Raw genomic sequence first — 27,760 nt, forward strand, 5'->3', positions numbered from 1 at the left:
AATATTAACAAAGTTTTTACTTGTTTGACCGAGATGGAAGGATTTAAATTTACTAGTGCAAAGAGAATGAAAAAGACGAGAAAACAAGCAGTGTTAGAAAAACAAAATTTCCAGAAGGAAGAAAATAAAAGTATTAATGAAATAAAAAGGAGGAAGAAAGACTACATGACTGAGGCTGAAAACAAAAGTACTTATGAGTGGGACAGGAAGCGGTTGAAAAAAAAACTAAATTCTGTTTCAACTTCAGAATCCTCACAGTCGGAAGCCATCTACGAATTACTCAAATTCTTCTGTACGGCCCCATATCGCTAAAAACAGTCTTTTAGCAATGTTATACACTAAACAATTAGAGCATTGCCCCAGTCACCACGAAAACGGTGTGCTGTGATACAAGGCTTACAGAAAAGAGTCGGTCCTACTATGACAAATTCCTGAACAAATGAACTGTTATTATAAGACTGAAATTATAAGAGCAAATCTTCAGAATAAATTCCATTTCATGTTCAAAATAGTTCATTAGTAGTTGATCTAATAGCTTATTAATTGGTTCACTAAAATACTTTTTCGAATAAAGTGTTAAGAAAATACTTTATTTTGTGTTATGACTCAGTTTATGACATTCAAAAAATATGGTCTTGCATAAAATCGGCAAATGTCCCACACATGACAACTCTCTCCCGCATGGGATGCTATACATCATAATTTTTTTCAACAGTTAAAATTCTCATTTCTTAGTAAATTATATGTGTTTAATTTACATATTGGAGCCTTGACTTTTAATACCTTTAGTTTGTTTTGCCATCAAATTTTTATTAGAGCAGAAATGTTAACTAAATCCCGTAACAAATGATAAGAGGTTGACTTTGGATGTCCCGCGTGTGACGCTTGCAAATTAATTTTTTTTCATGCAACAAAAATATGTAATAAAAATATAACTACGCCTGACGTATCTTTGTACCAAAGATAAAGATAAGAAAATGTGATATCTTGAGTTTGTTAAAGATATTAAGCTTTATTACAAATTTTTGGTAAAATAATGGAGTCCGATTGTCCCACACGTGACGGTGGAATGGCCCGTAATGATAAAATTTAGTGTTAGTAATTTTTCTGTTGAATCTGCACTGAAATCATAGCGAACTGGATCATTTTTCATAATTTTTTCATTTTTAATCGAAGACATGACACTAAACAATAGCAGTACAATACTTTTATTCTACAGTTATATATTACTGAACTTAATCTTTATTGTTAAAATTAAACCATATAAACTAATCAATCATGAAGTAATATGTAGCTGAATTTTCTCATAATTATAAACACATCTACTCACTAGTGCAGCCAGAAATACCGCTTGAAGGAGGGGTTTTTGATGAAAAATACCTTCTGAAAGGGATTTTTTGATCAAAAATAGCTTCTGAAGTTCGTTTTTTTTCCATCAAAACAGCCAGTTCATATGCATAAACTACTGTATTAGAATTTGCACTTATGTTAAAACCAATGGCTCTGGGGGGTGTTTTCACTCCCACCCACCCCCCCACCCCTTTGCTGCCATACTGCATCTACTTTGACTAGATTAAATCAGATTGTTAAAAATATATATCATAAATAATATGAGGGATCACACGTTTTTTTTTTATATTAGTTTGTGTAAACGGAATTGTTCACCAGCTTTGCTAAGTTAATCAAAAATCATGAAACAGTAAAAAAAACATATACAGTCAAACCTTGATATCTCGAACCTCCTTACCTTATCTCGAAGCCTTTGATATCTCAAAAAAAAGTTTTTCTCCTGCATTTTGCATAAAAGTCTTGAGTGTTTTCTATAGTTATCTCAAAACTTATTTTTGGGAATCCTTGCTATGCCGAAATTTTTGCCACAGAACCTAGAGATGAGATTTTTCTGGCTTTTGCTGTAATTCCAGCTTTTTCTGTTGGCATTTAAAACCCTGCCTTCTTTTTTTTTTAGCTCTTTCAAGCCTATTTTTCTCAAAAATCGGAATAAAAAAGATTTTTTTAAATTTTCGGTCCCCAATTATTTATTCTATTTTTTCCCCTCAAATCTTCATCCTCTGCGATACCTGCCAAAAACCTATGTTTTGCAATCATGCCAATGACGTCAAACACATGATGCACCAAAAGTTGCATGCCTCGTTTGAGATTTTCATCTTTTTGCATCCTGCAAGTATTTCAATTATTTTTAATGTTGGGGGTGGTTTTTCACTATATGTTACCTTATATCTGCTTATTTTATTCTTCATTTCAATAATAATTTTATTTCTTTAATTTATTTTAGAAAAAATGCATTAGTCACCCAGTCTCGAATTTTATTGAAACTTTGCATAGTCACGTTTTTTGTGTATTTAAGAAAGTGTAAAAAGTATTTATGGTGAATCTCAAATGGTTTAGGCTTTACAGCCTGTTAAAAGTTTTGACATTTCATGATTAAATGAGGCTGCTGCAAGTTGTTCTTTTGATTCCGAAATCATATTAAGAAGTTTTTAAAAACAAATTTTGGGCTCCAATGCAAGGAAAAAGATAATCAATTGATTTTTACACATATATTTTATTTATTTATTTATTTTTTCAATTTTTACTATGAAAAGTATGTTCTACCACATAAAGAAATTTTAGATTTTTCTCTCTGCTGCAAATTTTTACTTTACAAACAGACCTAATTTTAAAATGTATGTTCTCACTTGTTTAACATTATGAACTCAAATGTTTTTAATGAAGAAAATGTATTTTTCTCTTAAAAAAAATATCAAAAGTTGACTCTATTGTGTGATGCAACCAAGATTGACCTCTGGCTCCCGCAACGCTTTGTTCAAGAACTCGGGGGGTTAGAAATTGTTGCCTCTTTTTCAAAATTTAGAGTTATTTAGGAATAAACACTTGCAAGAAATGCTACAATGCAGCAAGTTGTACAAAATTATTACTTATACTCTCCTTCAAAACTCGTAAATTAGCCATTCTTAGTTGAATTTTTGAATATCATGGCTTCCAGGTTCTATTTTGATGGAGATTTGGATCTCGCCCTTTTCTTGAAATTTTTTTGTATTTCCTCCTTTTTGCTCTCTGACCACTCTCATCCCTGAGAAGCAAGATTTAATTGATGCTTCTCCATTGGAAAATTTTGTAGCAGAACCAATTATGGAGACATCTGCATGTAGTGCTTCACTCTTTTTTCCCGGAAAGTATGAGAATAGAGGATTGGGGGGTAAGAGAATAGGGAAGCATTGGTATGAGGGGGGTGCTGAGATCTTTTGTCTGTTTTCTCTAAAGGTTAAATTCTTTCTATTTTCTTCTGGTTTGGAACCCACTTTGACAACAGAGGGTCGAGTTTTTGTAGTTGACCAGTTTTCCAGTGAAAACACATACTTCTTCAGTCTGATTTGTAACTCCTGCAACATGGCTGGTGAAAAACATGTTATCAATTAAGGATAAAATTAAAATTTTGAAGTTTATTGATGAAAACATGCTTATGAAGGAAATTGAAATTGCTGTTAATTTTAAAATCCCTACCAGTACATTTTCAACAATAAAAAACCGTCAAGATATCGAAAAAATCTATGATCAAAGAAACTGTGAAAAAGTGAAAATTCGAAAATCTGCTTATCCTGAAGTAGAAGAATGTGTGTGGTCAAAACTTAGTAAATTGCTAAAAGGAATTATAAGTTCTTGTTGTTTATGCAATGTCATTGTGAGAGTTACAATGACTTTTTTTTCTTCTTATTTATCTCTCATATATCTTCTTTTTCTTATTTTTAAAACTTTTTTTTTAAACCTCGATAACTCAAAACCTCTATATCTCGATTTTTTGAGCAATCACGATTGCTTATTGCTTACATTTAACTGTTTTTGATGTCCTATCATTTTATTTTCCCACCGCCACCCTCCGCACCATCACCGTCGACGGGCTCCTCACGATGCTGCTCCTACAGCGAAAGCCGTCTCCAGGTTGCATCCATGTCCTACACACACGCGCATACATACACAACAACACACACAAATACATACACAAACACATACATACACACAACTACCCACACATTCATGCCTGCCCACAGACACAAACACACATGCCTACATACACATACCCCATACACAAACCCCCCCACACAAACACACACGCCTACATACACACACTCGTAATTGCAAAAAACATAATTTGAATTCAAGATGTCGAAATTCAAATTAATTTTTTTTTTCCTTTCCAAGAGGTTAGAGATATTGAGGTTGTACTATATAATCAAAATTTTCTGTGGAAAAGAGATGGAGGTGGCTCTTTCCAAATAGAAAAATCAAGAATCATGTAATAACATGTTATTTGTTCGTGTAAGTCAAGGTAGCATAGTAATTTTTTAATTAACTCAAAAAAAAAAAGAAAGAAAAGGGGTTAAGACTAAAATTAGTTCTGAACTCGACAAATAGCCGACCGACATCTCTCCAACTTTGCAAAACACTCGGCCAATAATTCTAGCAGCTCTTTGAGCTTTGTCTTCGGAAACTCTGCACGGGAGAGTAACATCTCTTCCACACTCTCAAAGGGAAAGTCTCTCATCTCGAATCCATTCTCCCGACACATCTGCAAGACAGAAAATAGCAGAGCATCGCTCTGTATGACTTCGGGAATCCCTTTCAACTTCGGGACATCACACGATCTGAACTCATGGTACTGGAGGTCTCTCAGGATGGAAAACATGTGAAAGTATTCTTGACTGGTGACAGCCGCTGTTTGCACAGTGCATGGAATGTCACACATGAGAGTATTCAAGGATTTGGGCTTCAGCTTGTAGATGGTCTTTCTGGAACAGAAACCTATTGAAGGCATGCAGGAAGAGTCTGTCCAAGGGTCGCCCAATATTTCATGAGATGAGAGGTCGAAGTGCTGCAATTCGTCACCACTTTTGATATCGTGAATATGGAGAAACATATCATTACTAAAGGAACAAATGTAGCTATGCATGATATAGCATTTTTTATAATTTTCGGCAGAAATATTGAGTTTTATCTTAGTATGAATTTCCCCATTTGGAGCAATGGAGAGAAGGGTGTCGTTGTGCAAAACATAAGCATAGTTTTTAGCAACATTCAGGATTTCGCACACTCTGATGTGTCCCGATGGATGCCACAGTCCTGACGTTTTGGCACAGAGAGAGACGAAATCTAATGGATGGTCCCCTACGATACCCCGCCACAATAATTTGCCGTCAATGTGGTAGAGCCATGCATGTGACCTGGCAGATAGGATCAGATACAGGCATATAGAGTTAGGGAGGGTCGGTATGACGCAGAGGTTGTCTCGGAGTTCCGACAGTTCAAAATGAGTACAATTTCTCAACAGCTTCTGAGGCATGCCAATGGCACTCTGGGTTATTTCTCGCACAGCTTGCAAAGGAATTTCCCTTTTGTGCAAATCAAAACACGAGCTGCCATTGCCAGTTTTTTCAGACCAGTATATCGTGTTTTGCGAGAACGAAATCAATACTTTATCAACAACAATGTGGTTGTTGTTACTGTTAGGGGACACAATATTTACATTAAAATAGCCAATCCTTGCCCATTCATACAGTAAAATCCTGTACTCAAATATCTGTACGTCGCCATTGAGCAATACGATGAACATTCGAGTTGATGAGCTTTGAGTGTCAAACACAATGTCTAGAACTGGGGAAACAGCAGTTAGCAGTTCATCTGTGTCAACTTCGCTCGGTGATATGCTGAAATCATAGGGTCTGGCATCACAAGTTCGTATCTCATTGTTGTTGGTGAAAATTATATGGCCTGGTGTTATCCATACACGAGAGTTATTTTGTGGAATGAAACTGTCTTCAAATTTTTTTATTAGTGCATCACTAAAGATGCCACTACACTCGAAGTAGTTGTGAATTTTAAACATTTTCAAAAAGTAATTTCAATCAAAAAACATTTAACTAACTATATCTTTTATTGAAAAGAAGTGAATGAGTTATATTAAACTTCTTTTGAAAACCGTAAAAACGAGTGCGTTAGAAATACTTATAAGGGCCTCATAAACAAACCACTCTTGTTTGCGAAGTTCCCGAGTGTAACGAACTCATGTTCGTTAAGAAAAATTTTTCTTGCACTTTTTAGAAACGAAACATTATTTTGGAATTCACAATCATTTTTGGTTTCGTTTCATTCACTGATATAAAATCTATATAATTACCAGTTTCACTATAATTTTGACAAGAGATTATGTTGTTTTGTTATGCATGTGACCATGGGAATGACATACCGTTGCCACGCGGAGCGACAAACATGTTCAAGTTATATGTTAATTTTGAAAGATATTTTGTTGCAAAGGGCTTTAGCTTCACTTTTGAAATAGAATTGAAATTCACTAGCCAATTTTAGTCCACCATTATTATTTAAAAGGACAAAATGTAGGTTTTAAATGGGAAATATACTAGTTTTCGACAACTCCCGCAAGCAACTTCGACTTGCACTGTTCGTCGCCCGCTGTTTACATTTTAGAAAATGCTGTAAAACTTTTTTGTTATTGTTTCTTCTTTTTTATAGAATTTTCCTCTCCCTTCGTTAATTTTTAGATAATGGAGTCCGTAGTTGAGAATAAACCAGATTCAGAAAAGCCAATTGACAGAGAGAAGGTACGTGTAGCCCTGCATTTCGTTATGAGTCTTAGTATAATAATATTTGCCGGTAATTCAATGGGTAATGAAATTATTTAATGGAGCAGAAACATTCAGAAAATGTTTTGTAGAATTAACTTATTTAAATTTAAAATGCATAACTATAACAGGTATTTTGAGAGAAAAAAAAAAGAAAACACAACAGTTAAGTATCAAACTAAAAATTTTTCGTTACCTCTGTTTAAGAATATTATGGCAACATAATATTATGCTTCAGACATTCAAAATTGCCTTGTTTAGTTACAATTAATCAAGTTCATCAAACGTTTGCAAAGCAAGAAAGCATTTTAGCATTAGGTGTTTTCCACTGCTAAGTATATTATTGCTTTTCAACATGAAAATAGTATTTACTAATTAAAATGAGCCAGGTTTGATGAAATGAAATTGTATCCAATATAATCCAATAACAAAGTTTTTTTTCTTTTCATAAACAGCTTAAACTATCTGCCAAGGTTCTTGCAGTGTCTGAAATAATTTAAATCCAGGTGTAAAAATGAGCTACTGGGAACCATTTTTAGTGGAACAAGTGTGTGTGTGTATATATATATATATATATATATCCGATTGTTGAAAAAATGTTTCCAAAAATGCTACTTATTGTGGAAAACATGGGGTGATTTGATTTATGATAACACACATTTTGGCTATATGGCTATTCTCAGTGGAGAAGCTTTTACAGGGGTCTGTCCATGATTTTTCACAAGGTCCGTTTTTTGTGAAAAATCAAATAATTTTCTGAAAAATGAATTAATTTTGTGAAAATCAAATAAATTTGCAAAAAAAAATTTTTTTTTTCCTGGATTTTAGGTTGTCATAAAATATGAACAAAAATAATTCAAAAGCTCGTATTTCGTGATTACAATGTAAAAATACTTGTTTATAATGGGTTATAGTTTCAGAGCTTAAATATCTACTTTCTAAAAGATATTGTCATCCAAAGTTGCTATCAAAACCGTTAAAGTGGAAAATAGCTGATGTATTTCCAAAGTGCTGTAGCTCAAGTTTGTCACCTCACATTTCTTTTCATTAATACCGTGAGACAGAACAGATTTTTTCTTTCAAAATAAGTTTTATCTTCGATGGTGTTCTTTCGAATAAGGATAGAAAAATGAGTTTGAAATTCCGTATGTCGTAAGAATTGCCATGTCGTAAGAATTGCCATGCAACAACACATAAGTTTGGATTGTTTAGTTAGCTCTAAGCCCCCGTCCACTATACACCAAGGACCCTTTACATTATAGGAGCTCAGAAGCATGCGCTTCACCAGGATTTGCATTAGGAACCGGCAAGTCAAAGTGGGAGGCAGATTAACGGGAGAGCCTAATGATTTAATTAATGTAAACAGTTAGTTATAAAATTAGCAGTATTTTTTCTTTTTGAAGTAAGATATCTTATACAAATACAAATAGGGCAAATGTGACGACCAGCAACCAGTTGGTCTAGGCCCAACTAGGCTGGTCCTAGTTCGTTTATTGGTTCCCACTGAAGAACAATGGCTCTCTTAAAGCTGCCCCCCCCCCTTGCTAATTACAGCCATTTCCAATAAGTTGTTCCAAGTGCCCACAACCCTTAGTAATTTTTCCTAATTTCCAGGTTAGCCTGAAATTAAAAATAGCTTAAAACAATTAGTGTTCCCGCTAGGCCATTTTTGAAGGGCGCAGCGCCCTGCCCTTTTCCATATCAGCAGAATGCGCCCTGCCCTTCTTTTAGATAGCGAAATGCGCCCCGCCCTTCTCAAAAATAAGAAATTGCACCTTGTGTTTTTAAAAAGATGCCTCAACCATTGTTTCGACCTGCCGCGATATCGGGGCAATTTTATTTGTCCAGCGATCATCTGTAAAAACGCCCATGTTTCTCCAAAAACGTCCTTGTTCCCAGAATTTCACCCTGAAAATGGCCCCATAAACAAAAGGGGAAGCAAACACCTAGGCAAAGAGGGGATGAGATTCTCAGAATTCAAACAGGCTTATCAGTAGGAAACAAAGGCATATTCTTCCCTTCTACTGAGGGCGGTTTTTTGAAAGGTTGTGGGAAGGAGTAGTGTCTTCTGGGAAGGGAGAGAGCTTTGTTTCATTCCTCCCCATCCTTGATCTTCTGAGAATCGACAATGAGAGAGGGAATAGGACATTTTCCTAACATTTCAGCCCTTTGTGTCCGTTTTTCGTCTGCACATGGAAATTAGGCTTAGCTAATTTTAGCGCATTGCTAGTGATTCTGTAGCATTCTTTTCACATCTGTTTCTGGAAAGTTAACTTTCTGATTGTTTCCTAAGAAGAACATAGTACAAAGCTTACTGGGCTAAAATGCAAGGGTATTTTTTAAACATCTTTGATTTTTAGCCCCCATCCCCAGCCCCCCTAAAAAGCCGTTTGAAATGGAAACATCGCACTGACAGGGCGCTCATTCAATTCTTTCCTTTTTGCTAAGTATTTTTATTATCTTTGTATGTGTGTGTGTGTGTGTGTGTGTGTGTGTGTGTGTGTGTGTGTGTGTGTGGTGTGTGTGTGTGTGTGGTGTGTGTGTGATTCATATAACAGATTATTTAAAACACTTATTGACATAATAAAAAGCATACTTTTGACATACTTGTGCTTTTTTCTAACAAAAATAATCTTGCACTGTTTCTTTTTCTTTTATAAATATTATACAATTGATTTTTTAATGAATCACACAATTAAAATGCTGAAATATTAAATTTTCACAAAAATTGTCTGAGATAAAAAATTTTAGCTAGGCCCAAGCTGCTTATGCATTGCATTTAGGAGCGCATACATCTGCCAACACATTTGTGTTATGAATTTGAACTCCAAGACTAGGAAACAAAGCTGAAATAAAGTCTTTTTAGTTTTGCAACTTGCTATCACTGCATTTTTGAAGCACTGGCACACAGTATTTTAAGTTAATTTTTTATTTGAAGTGTAATAAAAAAGGAGAATTTACACTCATCCAAATTTTGATGTCTACTAAAATACTTAATGGCACAATGCAGATTACTAGGCAGTTTGTTAGGAAGGGAAGATCAGTAATTAAATACTGTTCTTCTTAAATTGAAATTCAAAGGCTTTTGAAATGCCTAGAATTTTTTTCACTCTTATAGGTAGTTAAAATTATGGCCTGAAAAGTGTTGAAAAACACCCAAAGCCAAGTTTCAGCATTAGCAAATGTTCCTATGGAGTGTGGAAAATGTGCTTAGCTTAGTTGGCATTTGTCTGTGTGTGTATGGGGGGGGGGGGGGTGAGCTAACCCTATTTTGAAGACAAGTGCGTTTTCTGGATGAAATCATATTTAATACTAAAGTCAGTGGTGACGGCGATCAAGGGGGGGGGGGGGGTCATGGTGCAGACTAGACTGTTTGAATTTTTGCAAGGTGTTTTAAGTGTTATTTCTCTTAATTTTTTTTGTAGGGGGGGGGGCACTCAGTACTTTTTGAGTAGTGCATCATTGGTCTTGGGTGGGGGGAGGGGACAGTGCGTTGAAATAGTGCCCTTTTTAAAAAAGATGCCCCTTTCAAAGGCCAGCACCCTGCCCTTTTTTTTTCCTAGAGTGAACACTAAAAACAATGACCCCTTGCAAAAATTTAACCCATCAATGTCTTTCATTTCGATAAATTTAAATAACTGAATCATGTTCCCTGTGACTCTCCTTTGCTCCAGGCTATACATATTAAGCCTTTTAAATCTGGGATCATAATCAAAATCTGAAAGTCCCCTTACTAGTCTAGTAGCCCTTCTTTGAACCCTTTCCAACACAGAAAAATCTTCAACAGATAACATTTAAAAGAAATTTAAATGTTACTCTTTTCCATTCTTTTGAAGAAATTCAGCAAATTAAAGCACTTCTTGTCTGAAAAAATGTATCTGCAATTAATCTCTTCAAGTTTGTTCACAAAAACAAGTTAAAAAATGTTTTTCCAAACCTATGATTAAGTTTAAGATCTTTTTAAACACTATCTGAGTATCTGTTGCAAGAGTTAATTAATGTCGCAATGGAAGTTTAAAAAAAAAAAAAATGTGAGTTGTTGATTACATCAAAGAAGAATTAATGGACGAGTCATGCTATTACGAGTTCAGTACTAGTGAGTTGAATGTATTTTTCCACTCTATCTCTGACTCCAGTGTTACTTCTTTAGCAAACAAAAATGCTTTTATTCAAATATGCCTTCTGTGCCATTCTTTTTATATAACTAATAAAAAGAAGTCAATTAAAAATAATAAATGAATAATATTAATTTTATTTATCCCTTTGGTAGGGGCCTCGGCCCCTTCTAAAATCCACTGCTGACCAGAGAGGGCTCTTACAAGCCCATCATATATTAGATTACTGCTTGCTCTTATTATTTTTTTTCCAGACTTGTCCCTTATTACTGCGTGTGTTTGTGAGTCCCAACAAGCACCATGGGTTGAGTGAGTTTTCAAGAGGGAAAGTGCCTGTGGATGAACTTCAAATCTACACCTGGTAAGAATTTTGTTCTTGAATGTTACTTTTGAACTGTCCAGTGTAGTGCAAATTCTACGCCTAGGTAATTCCCAAATTATTGATTATGAATAAGTCTAATGACATAGAAGTACTTTATTTCAAGCACAGAATAGTTAAATTTCAATAAGTGTTTCAGATAAATTTTGAAAAGAATAAAGTTGACCACAAAAATAATTTTAGAAAGCCCTGTTTTTTAAATCAGACTTTTTGTGTTTTGGGCAATTCCATCGTTACGGACGTAACAATCACAGACTTTAAACACACATAATTTCAATTTGGTTTCATAAAGAGCTACAAATTTTTTTTCTGTTGTATAGTTTGGTGTTATTAATGCTATCAAAAATTTGGGTGCAGATTGCTTTATTAGAAAAAGTGACAAAAATTAAAAACTGCCTGTTACGGACGTAACTCAGAAAACAGCAAAATGTATACATTGTCATACAATTGCCAATATTCCTGTGAATTTTTCATAGATTTCTAAAATTTTCTTTGAAATACTTGTTCTTGAGATTTCAAGCTTTCTAAAACCACAAAGTTTTCATGGATATTGTTTGGAAAATTTATGATAGAAATTTATATATTTGTTACGGACGTAACAAAAAAGTGTTACGGACGTAACATGTCTGATATGGTAATTGCCAAAGCAAATAAAAGCTTGTGTATACTAATAAGTTTTGTTAAGAGAGTGCAATGGTCTAGATTAACACATTATTATGCCCATTTAAGTTACACTTTAATAGTTTTTAAAGATTTGCGGAGGTAGGGAGCATCTCCCATGCATATACTAACCACCATGTAAATAAATATAAAATATAAATTGGTGCGTCATAAAAAGTGCAATTATCCAAGGGGAAATTAAGCAAAACAAAAGTGGAATTATTCAGTTACAAATAAATTTTTCAAATTTTTAACATGAACATGGAAGGAGAGGGGGGGGGGGGGGGCTTCTACAAGAGAGTACTTTTACAGTTTAAGAATTTTCGATGATTTTCTCTATCTCTCAACAAACATATTAACTGCCAAATTTCTTTTAAAGTTTAACGGTTGCCTTTGATTTCGATCGCTTTTTAACAGAATTGGCACGTTTTTGCCAACGGTGGAAAAAAATTGTCGAAACTGACATAGGAAAAATGCATTTTGGCCAACATTTGCCTAAGTAATCTAAATCTTGCTTCAAAACTAAATGTGTTTTATCTGAGGATCAGATGTAGCTAGTTTAATAATATTTAGTACTTTTAATTCTAATCTAATCATTCTTTTTAATTTAAGTTTTAAAACTATAAAATATTCAACGCATCAATGAAACAGTAATCTAAATATTATTTTTTTGTGGAGAGTAAATAACAATAAAAAGTAACTCAGTAACTTTGGTTTAAACTATTCAAACAGGACAAAATTCTTAAACCTTATCTCTAAGTTATTAAATAAGAAGTAATATCAATTTGGCTATGCTTTCAGAATGATAGAAGTTTGAAGAGAAAAACTATACTTAATATCTGTAATATAAATTTAAAAAAAAAAATTATTAATGAAAATTACGCACAATATGCTTTGGATTTCATCGTGTTAAATGATCAAGTAATTTTCACAAAAATCTACTTGGAGAACACTATTCTTTTGTGTCATAGTGCATTGATGAAGCAAAGTTTAAGAATTTAAGAAACCCTCTAGAATATTTTTATGCACGTTATTAAGCATTAATTGCTAATCTAGAATTATTAACAGCAATTGAATTTATTGCATGATTTGGAGGACAAAAAAAAATCATACCTTGAGATTAACACCTCAGAGCAACAGTAGAATATCTTGGTGTTATTCCTAGGATTAGATGTCTTAATGTTGCTCTGAGGCGACGATGTGTATTTCAATAATTTAAAAAAATAAAATTAAATATCCACTAATATTTATAAAATTTTGAAATTCAGTGTTAGAAGTTTTGTTATATCATATTACATGTCATACCCTATATTTTCATTGCCCATCCTGTGCTTTTTTTCTTTTTAATTGGAAATATACATGTGTTACGGACGTAACGTACTGCTTTTTGTTACGTCCGTAACAAAAAATGTTACGTCTGTAACGCCATTTTTTTAAAAACTAAAGAAATTCTAATGTTTTAAACTATGGTAAACAATTACTCTAATGAATTGCTAAAAGGACAAAAAAGGATTTCTTTTAATTTTGATTTTTTAGGAAGTAACGACAACTTTTGCTAAATTTTTGTTACGGACGTAACATTGAACTTCATTTTTTTAAAATTTAAATTGCCTGATTTTATTTTGTAAAAAAATAAAAATAAATGCATGTTATTATAGTATTATGTTAATAGTTTCAGCTGTATTGCAATTAATTTTGGTTATTTTTATTTTGCTATTAGAAATAAGCGTTTGAAAAAGGGGTATTTTTTTCTGATTGTTTTGAAGATCCGACTATCATACTTCCAACTAGGAAAAAAATTTATTATTTAATTTTTATTCAAAAAGCAATGCAATATTCTGAAAATACACATTTCAAGCTTTACAATGATGTATAATATAGCAAGATAACTGCAATATGAAATTTTGACCTACTGGTTTCACTTTTCATGGAATTGCCCTTTTTTCAATGTGTTGGTCCCCTAACTGCATGTGTGATTGAATTTTTAATGGAAAGGTTGAGCTCTAACATACCCTGTTTATGATAAAAGTTACGGGAGAAATAAATGCTCATGTCAGAGCCCAATACAGGCCGATTTTGCTACCATTTTTTGGTACCTTCGCAAAAATTTTGTTTTGAAATAGGTATTTTCACAAAAATCAAGTAATAAAATCTAGAGACGTACCGAGTACTCGGTAACTACTCGATACTCGGCCTACTCAGCCCATTTGCCGAGTACTCGGTACTCGCCCAAATTCTGATCAGATACTCGGCCAATACCGAGTAGTTGCGAAAAATCGAATATTGTCCAAAACAGATATTAAAATTTATAAAAAAGCGCAATCACATATAATATTCTGCAATCATTTACAAGTTAAATTTAAATTTTGAGAACAATGAAGTTTGTAATGCTTCAATGGAATAAATCTTTATTTTAATGTCCCCAAAGTTAAAAATAGATTTTTGCTACAAACAAAAATTAGTTATAAGAAATATAAAAGTACCTTTGCTTAAAAAATAAAAGGAAATAAAACAACCTCAAAAGCACAGTGCAGACACGTGTTTTGGCATTGCAAATAATTCCTTTTTCAATGCACAAAATGTCAGCTCGTTTAAAGGCATCCGACAAAAGTCTGATTCTTTTGTCGAATGTCTTTACATTCTTTAACTCACATTTTATGCACTGAAAAAGATGTTCCTTGTAACGCAGAAACACGTGTCTGCAGTGTTCCTGCACATTTGTTTTATTTGCTTTAAAAAATTATTTATTTTTGGCGGACAAGAACTATAATAGATTGGTATAATTTGTTTTAATTCCAACTTGATTAATCATGCCTTTTATATTTTTTTTTAATTTTAAAAATAATTTTTTTGTAAAATTTTTGTCAAAAAAAAAAAAAAATATGCATAATTAAATTTTAGCAGGAATTTAGTTTTAAAAACTATTATATGGACATGGAGGTCTATACAACTATTCCAATAAATTCAAAATTCATCACATGTGTGTCGATGGTTCTTCTTAAAACATAATTGGAACTTGGTAACTCGGCCGAAGAGTAAAAGGCCGTACTCGGTTACTCGGTACTCGGCCGAGTAATGAAAGTCCGAGTACTCGGTACTCGTCTACTCGGCCAAAGTGCTACTCGGTACGTCTCTAATAAAATCAGTAGCTTCACAAAAACATTGAAAATTTCACAGAAATTTGCATTTTAAAATATAAAACTTGTTTCTCTGTTTAAAACAAAATTTACTCATAAAATAAAATTCTAAGCAGGTTTACATGAACAATCGCTTAAATAGCAACCTTTTTGTGGTATTTTAACTAATTTTTAGCTGTTTCTCGCCAAAGTGTATTTATGCAATATCATCACAATCTTTTAACATATTTTGGAGCACCGTTTTTCTCATAATTTCAATATTGTACACATCACATAGCCCATTAAGCTGAATTACGATGGTATTTTTGGTACTTCTTAGGTTTTTAGCTCCCCCCCCCTTCCAAAAAAAAAAAAAAACCTGTTAAAAATAATACTAGATGACATTTACAATTTTTGAACTAAAATTTCACTTGTTCTACTTCTCTTTTACAAAAATTAGGATGCCTCTAAAAGTTCACAAAAACAATGCTGATAAAAAAGAACATTCACAAAAATAGAATGATGCAATACTTTCACAAAAATAGGTAGCAAGAAAAAAATCCTGGATTGGCCCCTGCATGTATTGTCTAAAAGGGGGGGAGGGGGGTTCTCTTGTCCTTTTTGGAGTTATGAGCCTTTATTTCCCAGTTGTGGCTATTTTATTTCATTTTTTTTTTCAGAACGGAATATAGTATCACTAGTAGATGGAAAAGTAATATAATAGTTATCTACTATGAAACTTGTGAGATAAATATCTTTGTGCTGAACAGTAAAGTAAGAAATAAGAATGCAAAAAAAGCACAAGTTGCAGATAACTGCAGACATGTTTTTCTGCGTTACAGGGAACTCATTTCTCAATGCAAAAAGTAATGAACTTATGGATGAAAAGCCAAACACCAATGAGAAAATTATAAACTGATAAGGAACCAATAGGAATGCAAACAAAGGAAAAGAGCTCTCTCTGAGGCACTGTAAAGCCGAAAGAAAGAATTCAATTGGACTAAGATTAAGCCAAAGCTTAAACATAGGCGGATTTAGAACTGAGTTCCTGGGGGGGGGGGGGGGGCAGCATTTTTTTTTTTTTTTTTTTTTTTTTTAACATTATCAGTTGTATTGATTACAACTGGCTGGATTTAGACTTAGTGTGCCCCTAAGCTATTTCAGGGTTTGGGTCTCTTTAGTAGTCTGGTCAACTTTTTCTATCGGTGGCAAAAAAAGGCCATTTTTTAAAGCCCCCCCTCTCCATCCATTATACATAAGGTCTAAGGTGTAAAATGAAGTCCCTTTTAAGTAGGGGATAGAATATCTCCAATTTTGGGGGGTCCGGGGGTTTCTTCCCCGGAGGAATTTTTGTAAAATAGATACAAAATTCTGCATTTTGAAGCCTTAGAAGGGGTAATTGGAACTGCTAAAATCTCGGAGACAAATAGCAAAACACTCTTTGGCAAATTACGATAATACACAGTAAAAATTGTTTTCGGGTTGACAAATCAATTACAGCAGTTCTCAGAGAGAAAAAGGGAGAAAGAATAGAAGATTATGCATTGTTATTTGCTTACTTTGGCTGTCGGTTCAATTCAATCCGTTTTTGTTCACGCCTCCAACCCACCGACAAATACAACAATGAATTAAATCCAAAATGATGAATAGTAAAAAAATGCTTTAAAAGAAATTGTGTATAGATTTAGAAAATTGGCCCATTTGGACAATTCATAATTTATACACTTGATAAGAAATAAAGTTGAAACACACTTTGCTTAGAAATTTCAAAAACTCATCTAATCGGTTTCAAGGACTCGAGAACAGTTAAAATTATTTAAGGCACTTAAATTGGCCTTTCCAGTCTCTGAAATTTAGTACTTGATTGTACTGTTTTACAGTATTGTTCTAACTTTGTAAGAAACAACTATTTTAAGCTTGGGGCCTCGGTGGCCGAGCGGTATTGCTCAGCAACTGCTTGCATGCAGAGAGGCACGGGTTCGATTCCCGCCCACTGCCCTGGCTGTTCTTCTGATTTCCCTGTATTGTAATAAATCTGAATTGTTCAGATAAAATCTGCTATCTGTCTTATGTGTCTGAGCAAAAGTCGGACCTCCACCTAAAATGGGGCTCAGTCAAACGGAAGCCGATCATATTAGCCTCAAAAGCAGATTAGCGCCTTCGTTATTCATTACCTTGGGTGTTCTAAGGGGCATCAGCGACAACAACAACATTTTAAGTTTAAAAGAAAAAAAAACTATTGATTTCTCACTACAACAACTTTTTATTTTCAATTACAAGTAGTGCAAAAAATCAAAAAAAGAAGAAAAAAAAATAGAGGTAGTTTTTTTTTTTGTTTCCTTCTGGGCTACACAGATTAACAATGTGCAGAAGAAGTAAAATAAACGCAAGTAATACAAAATGATTTCCAAAATTACTGCATTTGGGATTAAATAAACAGCAATATATGAAACATGTGAGTCACAAAAATTTATCTCAAGTAATATGCTACAGAAACGTGAGAACCATGATTTTTATATTTTTGATGCAGGATGTGGCAAGGAGCTAAATTTGACACATTTCGGCATTTCTCCCCCTACCCCCCATCATTTGTTATAAATTTTTAAATTTAAGGCTTGTATCCACACTTTTCCAAATTTTCAAGGTTTTCAAGCACTTTAAAATGGAATTTATTTTTTCAAGTACTTTTCTTCTTTTCTTCAAAGAACAAACCATGAGATTTTCCGGAGTTGGGGGGGGGGGGCCTTAACAAAGCTTGTTTAGTTTATAGGTAAATCCGTTTTTTTTTTAAATCTTTGTTTTAGTTTCCAATTTGTTGAAACAGTCATTGATTATTTTAAGCATAGCAGCTGATTACTCATATTTTCACTCATATACTTGCTCGAATGGTTTTTAATTCAAAGTAGTCGTTTTCAACACATTTCATCAACCCGGTGACAGCTTTACTCTTTGTAATACAGTGTACGGTGCTCCCCTTCCTCCCCCCCCCCCATCAGAAAAGGACAGTCGCTTTTCTCTTCATTTTCACTTATGAACTTTTCAAAAAAAGAAAAAAAAACCATGATTTTTTCTTATCACATTTTTGAAGGTGTGTTGTTACCATGTATAAAGTCTTCCCAAGACTGGGGGGCATTGACCCCCCTCGCCCCCCCATAAATCCGCCTATGAGCTTAAACAAAAAGAAAATGTCAATAACCGTGAACCGCAGGAAAAGGAAAAGCTGAATGGAAGAAAAAAACAACAAGAAATGAAATAAACAGAAACAAGAATTTTCGGAAAAGGAAAAAATAAAGATAAATAGAAGAAAAAGGGGGAAATTTCAACCATGACAAAAAAGTTATAAATAAACAAGGCAAGATAGATAATATCTTGCTTTGTTTATTTTTAACTTTTTTGTCATGGCTGACATTCCCCCCCCCCTTCTTCTATTTATCTTTTTTTTCCTTTTCTGAAAATTTTTGATTTTTTAAATTTCATTTCCTGGTGTTTTTTCTTCCAATCAGCTTTACCCCCCCCCCTTCCCGTGAGGGGAAGGGATTTGAAATAATAAATTAATTAATAAGTAAAAAAGCCGGAGTCGGAGTTGTAGTCTGACGCTTCAAAATCCAGGAGTCGGAGTCAGCCATTTTTCTTCTGACTCCGCAGCCATGATTTGCATTTGAAAAAATTCACTTCTAGCATTATTTTCAAAAATATTAAGGTTAGCTACTGGGAATAGAGTTTAAAGGTTTGAAAAAAAAGGCAAAAAATGACAATTGTCAAAAAAATTTATGGAAATACAAATGGGCAATTCCATGGTGTCGGACGTAAAAAATGAAGAAAAATTTCTCAGTTTTAATTCCATTTACTTAATATAAACTGTTCTAAAATGATTAAAATTATTTACAAAATATTTACTACATCCCACTGAATAAAAAATCATGTTAGTTTTCAAAACCGATCCCTAAAGTATAAATTAAAAAAATTTAAAGAGTTGGTGTCGTACATAAACACACAAATAGTAAAATTGATGGTTCACTTAAAAATTATTAAAAGTCTGTGAATTTGCTTACATTTTAATTTTAAAAACAGCTTAATTCTAAAGTATACTTATGATTGAAGCATATTTCACAGTTTTCAAATGATATTATAAAGAATAAAATTATTTAAAAAATTTTTTAGCTTGGTGTCGGACGTAAATTTTCAGTGTTGGACGTAAATTGTTCATATTGGAAGTAAACTATTGCTCTTAAATGTGAATAAATAACAATGAATACAGTTATAAATATGTAAATTATATTTTACATATACTGAAACAAAATTAACCAAGTAAATTCAAAAGTAGGGTTGATTGGGGGAAGTGGGGCACTGGGGTAAGTGGGCCACCCCCTAAAACTGAAATATGCATATGGCTTTTACACTTTTTTACATTGATCATGTCATGGTTCATCACAGTGATTAGTTTTGCATATATTAGGGTTATGTGGAATTTTTTTTCTAGGTCAGAAAACTTAGTCAAAAAAAAAAAAAAAAAAAAAAAAAATCTGAAAAATATTTTTTGGCAAGTTTAAGCAGCATTTTTCAAAGTGTTTCCTGGGTAGCATATATTTTTTTATGATCATTAAACATTCATGTACAGTTTAACTTAGAGTGCATACTGCAATCAGAATTTTTGAATAAAATATTATTCAAAACTGTTTTAGAGGAGGGGCCCCACTTACCCCATAAAATTTCGCTGTAAGAGGTCCTCGTACTATGGGGTAAGTGGTTCCCCCTCATAACAGTGAAGATTTGAAAATCAAAAGCAACTCTAATGAAATATTTGTATTAGTGAAGTACAAGACAACTATGATGTCTTATTAGGAATTGATAGTTCAGCTACAAAAGCTGGTGATTAGTCATTTGTGAAACTTACCTGATAGAAAATCATCAAGATTTATATGGGTTGAATGTTGATAATGGTTCTTCATTAGCCAAAATTTACATAGACGCAGTCATTTAGTGTTTCCAATTTCTTTTCCACTCATAGTTATGGCAAATTTGCCAAAATTGATCTTAATCAATTGTATTAAGTTCATTCAACAGACCTTTTCTCAAAAGGGGTCCTACTAACCCCTAGCAACCCTAAATGTATATACAGTAAAATCATTGAGTTGTTTTTTATGCATGTTTCACTTTAACTTTGAAATTAAAGGCAAAAAAAGGAGAAACACAGTTGAAAGCATATGTTGTTTCAAGGAATGTAACAGTGTCGAACGTAAACGGCGTCGGACATAAAAAAAATTTACGGACGAAAAAAATGTTTACGTCCGACACGTAGATTTTAGTAAAAAATATTCACTTGTTACAAAATGAAAATAGGTTACATCAATGAGATTGAAAATCTTACTTTGTACCCAAAAGTACATGTATGTAGCTTTAAACTTATTGGCTCAGCAATAATTAGCTGCACATTTTGGTGCCGGACGTAAAACACTTAATGTACCCGAGAGGAATTTTTTTAAAAATCAAAATGAATTATATTTTGGCACATTTTTGCAACATCACCAGCAACACATTGTATCTTTAAATGGTTATTCATCTCAATTCATAATATTAGTTTGTATTTTTTGTTAAAACAGAGTTTCTTTGAGAGTCACCAAATATGGTTTGAAAATACTCAAGATGTTGACCTTAGTTTAAACTCCTCTAACTTATTAATAGCTGAAGTGATCAATTTTCAGACAGACATTTCAAAATATACAACTCTTTACCTTTAAAATGACACCTTATTTGTTTAGAAATTTTAATTTTGAAAATTTGATCATCTGGTTGACCTTATCATGGAATTGCCCAAATGTTTAAAATTCTTGTTCTGAAACCATTCAAATGCTTACTCTTAACACTCTTTTCACATATCATTATGATTAACTACATTCCTGTAGTTTTTAGTGCGCAAATAAACCGTTACATTTTCATGAAATTAACCAAAAATCGATTTATTTACCATTTTTTGTACATGGCAATAATTTTCCTTTTGTGGTTGTGTTCCACCTCCCCCTATCTCATCTGTGAATAGCTTTATGTTACCTCCATGTGAGTATGTATGATGTCCTGGAAAGGTAAAAAGCAGTATTTGCAAAGTAATTTTCATTTTTTGCATTTTTGTGATCACATTACTTTAATTATATTGTAAAAACTTGCTTGTTTAGTTTCCGCTGAAAATGAAGCATCAAAAGATTGTGCAATCCCAAAATTTCACTAGTTTTGTATGAAATCGAAAATGTATTTCTTCAAATATCTCAAAACCTCATTTTTATTAATATTGCCATTTACCTGCTCACAACAGTATGTATGTTGAAAAGCGATAGCTTTGTGCAAGGTAAATTGGATAAAAATGAAACAACGTTTAAAAGCACAAAAAAGATAAAAAGTTTATAAAAACGCAGACATGTTTCGGAGGCAGTAGCCTCCTTCCTCAGTGCGCTGATAGCTGATTGGTCAATGTTTTTCCGGTTACGCAATTTAAACTTTCCCTTGACCTTGATTCATCCATTTGTACATTTCGCACTGAGGAAGGAGGCTATTGCCTCCGAAACATGTCTGCGTTTTTATAAACTTTTTATCTTTTTTGTGCTTTTAAACGTTGTTTCATTTTTATCAAGGTATGTATGTGTGTATTTACTTGTTCAAAAAGGAGCACTAAAGCTCCAAAAACTGCAATCTTGCACTGCCAACAGGATGGATGCCAGCCTGAAGGAGCTGACGTCCCTGGTGTGCCAGGTGAAGCCCCAGGCCAGGCGTGCCGGCACGCGTTTCGAGTTTGCCGTCGTTTACCTGGACCCTAGAGTGCCACTGTACAGAATGAGGGACATCGGTGGTACAGTGGCAGGGCAGAGAGGGGGCCCAGATGACGCCAAGACCCTAGCCTCGGTACGCTTCAAGATTGGGGACTTCCTGGATGTGTCAATCACGCCCCCTGAGGCAGGGATGCTAGGGCGTAGGGCCCCTAGACTCAACCATTGACACCACCATCATGACCTGTACATATGGATCTTCATACATGTTTAATGTTTTCATTCATCAAAGAGAATAAACAAGTTTCTATATCACGAAATCTTGCTTTTTGTTTCGCATGTTGTTTGCTTTGTCATTTACTATGTTTAGTTGTCTGGCTCTGAGCTGTGATTTCGGGAAACTACTCCGACCCCCACACGTCTTCTGCACTAAAGTGTCCCCTTTTTGAGATTTAAAAACGTGTATCTTGTGTAGTGATGTGGATCGGGTAAATACCCAGTGGGTAGGTAAATATTTTTTGGGTATTTACCCGGGCATTTACCCAAGACCTGGGTAAATACCCAAAAACTGGGTATTTTACAAAAAAAATGCAAAAAGTGAATGGGAAATTTTTTTTCAAAATCTAAATATGAAATAATTGGTAAAACTGATACATACATGTGTATTACACAGCTTATAATATTTTTAATTGAAAGACTTGATGAAATTATGAAAGAAACATATCGTGAACCAAAGAATCTTTCTTTTCAATGTCATAATTGGAGAAGTATAAGCAATTCAATGATGAACTTGGAAGAATAAACAGAGAGGTTATTAAGACTATGATGTTATATATTTATTTTATTGCTGTTTAAGTGATAACTTAAACAGCAATATAGAAACAGAAGAAACAGTTTTAACATTAATAAGAAAAAAAAATATTGTTTTCTGTTGCCTTGCTCATTTGCATTTGCTCCCTGGTACTTCATGAAGAAAATTTATTCAAACTATTTTTAATGCACCCAATTAGTGATGTAGGGTGGGAAGATAAATATTTTTTTTTCGGTATTTATCCGAAGGCAGGGTAAATCCTCTAGAAATTGCGCATAATGCAAAAAAAAAAAATAGGTGGTATCAAAAGGTGATGATTTTTTTTTTACATAAACCAAAAAAGGAATGATTAAAAATATAAAACTTTATGTATTATAATTTTTTTATTGAAGGCTTAATGAAAAAATGATATGCAGAATATGCGTGAACACTTGAACTAGGTTTGGAGGAAATTTCTGTAAAAGATATAGGTAAATAAATAGCAATAATAAATTGAGCGACGTTTTGATCTCATGCAGTGACATACATATTACTAGGTTATAAAAAATTAAGACCTTAAAAAAATTGATGTTTTTTTTTTTTTTGTAACCAGTTAAGCTTTTTATTTTTTGTAGAATGGCTTTTTATATCTGAAATTTGGCTATCAACATTGATTAGGCATATCCAACACATTTAATGTGAATATCATATTTGATTGCTAAGTTGTTTCACACAATAATTCTTTAAATATGTGATCAAAATACAATTTTGGGCAAAAATTTATTGTTTTGTATATGGTTGGTTATATATATACATAGTGGAATACATACAGAAAAGTATTTTAGTTGAATATAAATTTTTGAAATAAATACCCGGGTAAATACCCATTTTGGGTATTTACCCGGGTATATACCCGGGGTATTTACCCCTAAAAATAAATACCCAGGTATTTTACATCACTAATCTTGTGGTACTCAGTGCGAGAAATAAACAGGTTTTTGCGACCACAAGTTGCATTTTGGTGCAGGGGCGGCTCTAGAGTGGACCCAAAACCTGAGTGTGGGAACTTTTTTAAGAAAAAAAAAATAAAGTAACTATTATAAAAAAAGTAACAAAATTCAACTCGTGTGCTTTGCTTTAAAAGAAATTCAGACTTTATATTTGGGAGAGAAATTATATTCCTTACTTTGAAACAGAACTGTTTTATTTCTAAAATTTTGCTCCATCCTTTACATAATTTCTTGATTTCAACTTTAGACACTTGGACGATATAAAAATGCTGCTGTCTTGTGATTACACCTATTGTTCACAAAACCAAAGAGAGCCTGAGTTTGCGTTTTTGTGGCTATAATTTCGAAACTTTTCTTAAGGAGAGCCTCCGATTCCCCTTTTAGGACTTCTGTTTGGAATATTTTCATGGTGGAGAGTAACTTACCCAGCCTTTATCCCTTAACTTGCATAAAAGCAGCTTAGAATGGCCTCTTTGGGTCTTCAATTACAAATGATTTCCGGTAGAAGCTCCCTTGATCGTGCTAACAGCTCAACTCCCCTCATCGTGCTAACAGCTTTGAAAGGAGGTTTTTGGTGGGAACGCCATATTGATCTCAGTAGACAATGATCTGAAGAATCTGTCATCCCTTACTCTAACGTGTCCAAAAATAGCTTAAAATTGTGATTTTAGAAATTCAAAAGCAAAAAATATCCAGGAAAGGGAAAAATTCCCTGCTCCCCCTGTCAGAAAATATTGCTTGAAGGTGCATTTTCAGGCTCCCCAGCAGAAGAGCATCCCCTCCCTCTCCTTATTTCTTAACATATAACGGCAGAATATTTCAGTTTTAAAACTTCACTTTCAAAAAAAATGCGGGGCCGGCACCCAAACCACGACTTTTCTTCTAACGTCATCAAAATTAACCTAAAATGGGTTTTTTGGACTCTTAACTTCGAAAAATTACTTGGAAGTTTTTGTTTTGTAACATTTTTGAAAACCCCCCCCCCCCCCCCTAAGGTCACCAAAGATAACCTAAAATTGAGTTTTAAAACTCCAGTTTCAAAACATTTCTGAATTAGAGCTGTCTGACTTCACTTTTTTCATCTTCTAAAGACACGAAAGGTAGCCAACAGTCGTGTTTTCCTGTCGTTAATGTTGTTAAAAAATCTCCTGAAAGAGTCTCTGAACTTCCCCAATTCCTTTAAAATAGCTTAAAGTTTTCCTTTTCGAAATTTTTTCGGGAGAACCAGCGAACCTTTCTTTCCCAAAGACAGTTTAAAATTAACTTCAGTTTCGAATTCAAAAAGAAAAAGAAAAAGCATTGAGAAGTAAGCTGTATAACCCCCTTTTTTTTCCATCCATCGTTAGCAAACTTAGCCCAAAATAATGTTTCTAAATTATCAGAGTTGAAGAGAGATGTTGGCATCTTTAAAAACAATAAAACTGACTTTATTAAAAAAAAAAAAAAAAAGAGGAAGGAACCCCCAACCTCCTTTTCAAAACTGTCAAAAGAGCCAAAAATTGCGATCCCCCCCCCCCCATCAATTTAGAACAAAAGTTCTGGGACTCCCGACACTCTTTTCCTTGCCACCAAAAATCTAAAACTGATGCGTTTAAAACTTGCATTTCGGAAAATTTTTGACACAAATCTAGCTTCCTCCTCCACCCACCTCCGCCCTTCCAGTAACGTAACCGAGGCAGCCTAAAATTAAGTTTTTTAACTTTTGATATATTTTCTTCAAAGCATTAAATTACACACAAAGAATTTTTCGGTACTAACTTTACCTAAGTTTTATAAATTCACCCTATTTTTGTTGTTATTTTTAAATTCAAACTTGGCATACAAACTTGAAAATGGATAGAGTCGGTGGGTTTTTACGGAAAAATCAATGAGCCAGTAATGTTATAAGGGGTGACTTTTAGGACAAAAATCCCAGCAAGTTTGTTGAAAATTTTCGAATGACCCTTCCTAAAATGATCGGTTAGATTCGCCACTGTTTTCACGCCCAGATTCCCAAACCTTTACGCTACATTTCAGGGCCGACAAGATGCCATGTCAGCCTAGTGAGAAACTATTGGCCCAGTCCTTGTGGAGGCACTGCTCAGAATCGTAGTGGTATGAATTTGATAATTTTTATGGGAGGAGGGTGACCAAACTGACAAGAAGCCGCCATGTTTCTCGGCGGCCTGCTAAATTTGACATCTTGATTTCATCACACTTTTTCTTCTCAACTCATTGCAATCATAACCCCAGTCAACATGAAGGAACAAGAAGAAACTTCCTTTTATTCTGACTTTTTTTTAAAAAGTTTTTAAAAGTTCATTTTGATGCTGGAAAAACTTCATTCATTCTGGGATACATCATGACGCCTAGATTTAAATTCTTATTCCTAACAAGTGATACATATTACATATGAGGCCAGTGAGAAGCAAAGGTATGTAGGTGGACATTTTCAAGTTTTGAATAAAAGGCGTTTAAAGATAACGTCCTAGGTAGGCTTTCATTGAAATTTTTTTTCTAAATCATGCTGTGGCGTAGCTAGGCTTTCTGCCACCCGGAGCAGTTTCTCAATTTGCCGCCCTTTCGACAGGAAATACGAGTAGTTAATACATTAAAGAGTCAAAAGTGTTTTACTAAGATTTTAATGAGGAAGAAAATAAAAATTATTTTTTCCCTTCTTTTTTTTATTTCTTTAAATTTATTTATTAATTAATTTATTTATTTTTTTGCAAAAGAAAAAAAAAAGGAATTCAGAGCCCCACCCAAAAATTCCAAAAGTGAAGCCAAAATTCTGAATTTTAAGCAATTTTTGGTAACACTTATAGAAAAAAGGTTTTGAGCTGCCTCCAGATTTTTTTTTTCTTTTTTAAATTAAAATCTGTTTTTTGCGTTCTTTTGTGATGTTACGGGGTTGGGACTTCTCAAGGAAATTTGCTGAAACTGAAATCTTAAAAAAGCAACTTTAGGCTATCTTTGCATACGTGATGATATTAGAGAATGTCTGGAAAGCTTTTCAACTAAACTGAAAAACACGTAAATGTAGGCTGTATCTAGTGGTGTGAGGGCCTCACTAACTCTAACAAGGGCTGGATTTTAGTCTCGAATTATTTTCAAACTTGAAATCAATTTTAGTTTATCTTTGATGACGTTAAAGAGAATAAGGAACGTTCGGGAGCTCTCTAGAAATTTTTCGTTGCGGAATTTTCAAAAACGCAATTGTAGGCTATCTTCGACGGCATAAGTTTCCAACTACAATGTCCAAAAATGTTGGGAAGTCAGATGGTTTTCCCGTCCCCGTAGGAAAGGTTTTGAAAATGACGTCTTGAAAACGCGACTTTATCCATTGTTCGATGGACAACGTCATGAGAGAGAGAGTTCGGATGGGGGTTTCCCACTCGAAATCTTTTTCGAAACTGTTGCTCATTTTAAGCTCTTCATCACTGAAATAAGAAGGCTTTGCGATCTTTCCTCAGAAATTTCTAATTTGGAGCCAACTGAAATGACGTTAAGTGATTTCGTGTACATGGGGGGGGGGGGTCCCTAACTTAGAATTTTTCTAAAATTTAAGTTTAAAAAACCCAACTTCAAGCTATTTTTGGAGACATTGTATACGATGGGGATTTCAAAGTTGATATCCTTAATACACATATTTGACTATCTTTAATTACGTTACAGGAAGGGTCAGGGCTTGATCGCCCTCATGAATTTGTTGGTATTGAAATTTTGAAAACTAAATCTTAGACTAAAAGATGAGAGGCAAAAGGATGGGGTGAGCGTTATCCCTTGGAAATGCTACGAGGCTCAATGCCTTAAACTGCACTTTTAGGCTGTTTGGTGACGTTAAAGGATAGGGAGGTTCGGTTGCTCTTCCCAAAAAATGTGACACCGCCCTCAGTCTGCAGCTTCAGACGAAGGAAGAGAAAAACAAGCAATATAGTGCTGAGATGTCCACCTACCAGGACTACTAGTTCTATCTTTTGCCCGAAGACAGAGGAGAGGTTCACCTACCATTTGTACTGGCAGTCTCCAAATTTTTAATTTTACCATTTACATCCCTTTACTTCTCACTGCCTCATATGAGAATTTCACGTTTTTTGAAGTTATCGAGATCCTCAGCATCGCCAAAAGCCTTCAGTATCATAAGTCTCCTGTGAGGAACTTGCAAATGTCATTCATGTTCCCAAAATTGTATTCTGTGAAATTCACTTTAATCTGTAAAAGAATGTGGTGTATCTCTCCATTGGCAACAGCAAAATATTGTCGAGGACGATATCAGCTATGCTTTTTTTCACCAACCAGGGTT

General features: G+C 33.9%; 1 protein-coding gene across 1 annotated transcript; it reads left to right on the forward strand.

Annotated features, from left to right (window-relative positions):
* The first annotated feature begins 6,459 nt into the window (after positions 1-6,459).
* On the forward strand, positions 6,460-21,990 carry LOC129234460 (histone deacetylase complex subunit SAP18-like). Its single transcript, XM_054868462.1, has 3 exons — positions 6,460-6,632; positions 11,023-11,129; positions 21,622-21,990. Exons 1-3 carry the CDS (start codon positions 6,576-6,578, stop codon positions 21,905-21,907), a joined length of 450 nt encoding a protein of 149 aa, XP_054724437.1. The 5' UTR covers positions 6,460-6,575; the 3' UTR covers positions 21,908-21,990.
* Positions 21,991-27,760: the final 5,770 nt, after the last annotated feature.

The sequence above is a fragment of the Uloborus diversus genome, chromosome 1, assembly GCF_026930045.1.
Source record: "Uloborus diversus isolate 005 chromosome 1, Udiv.v.3.1, whole genome shotgun sequence".
In the NCBI taxonomy this organism is placed as follows: Eukaryota; Metazoa; Arthropoda; class Arachnida; order Araneae; family Uloboridae; genus Uloborus; species Uloborus diversus.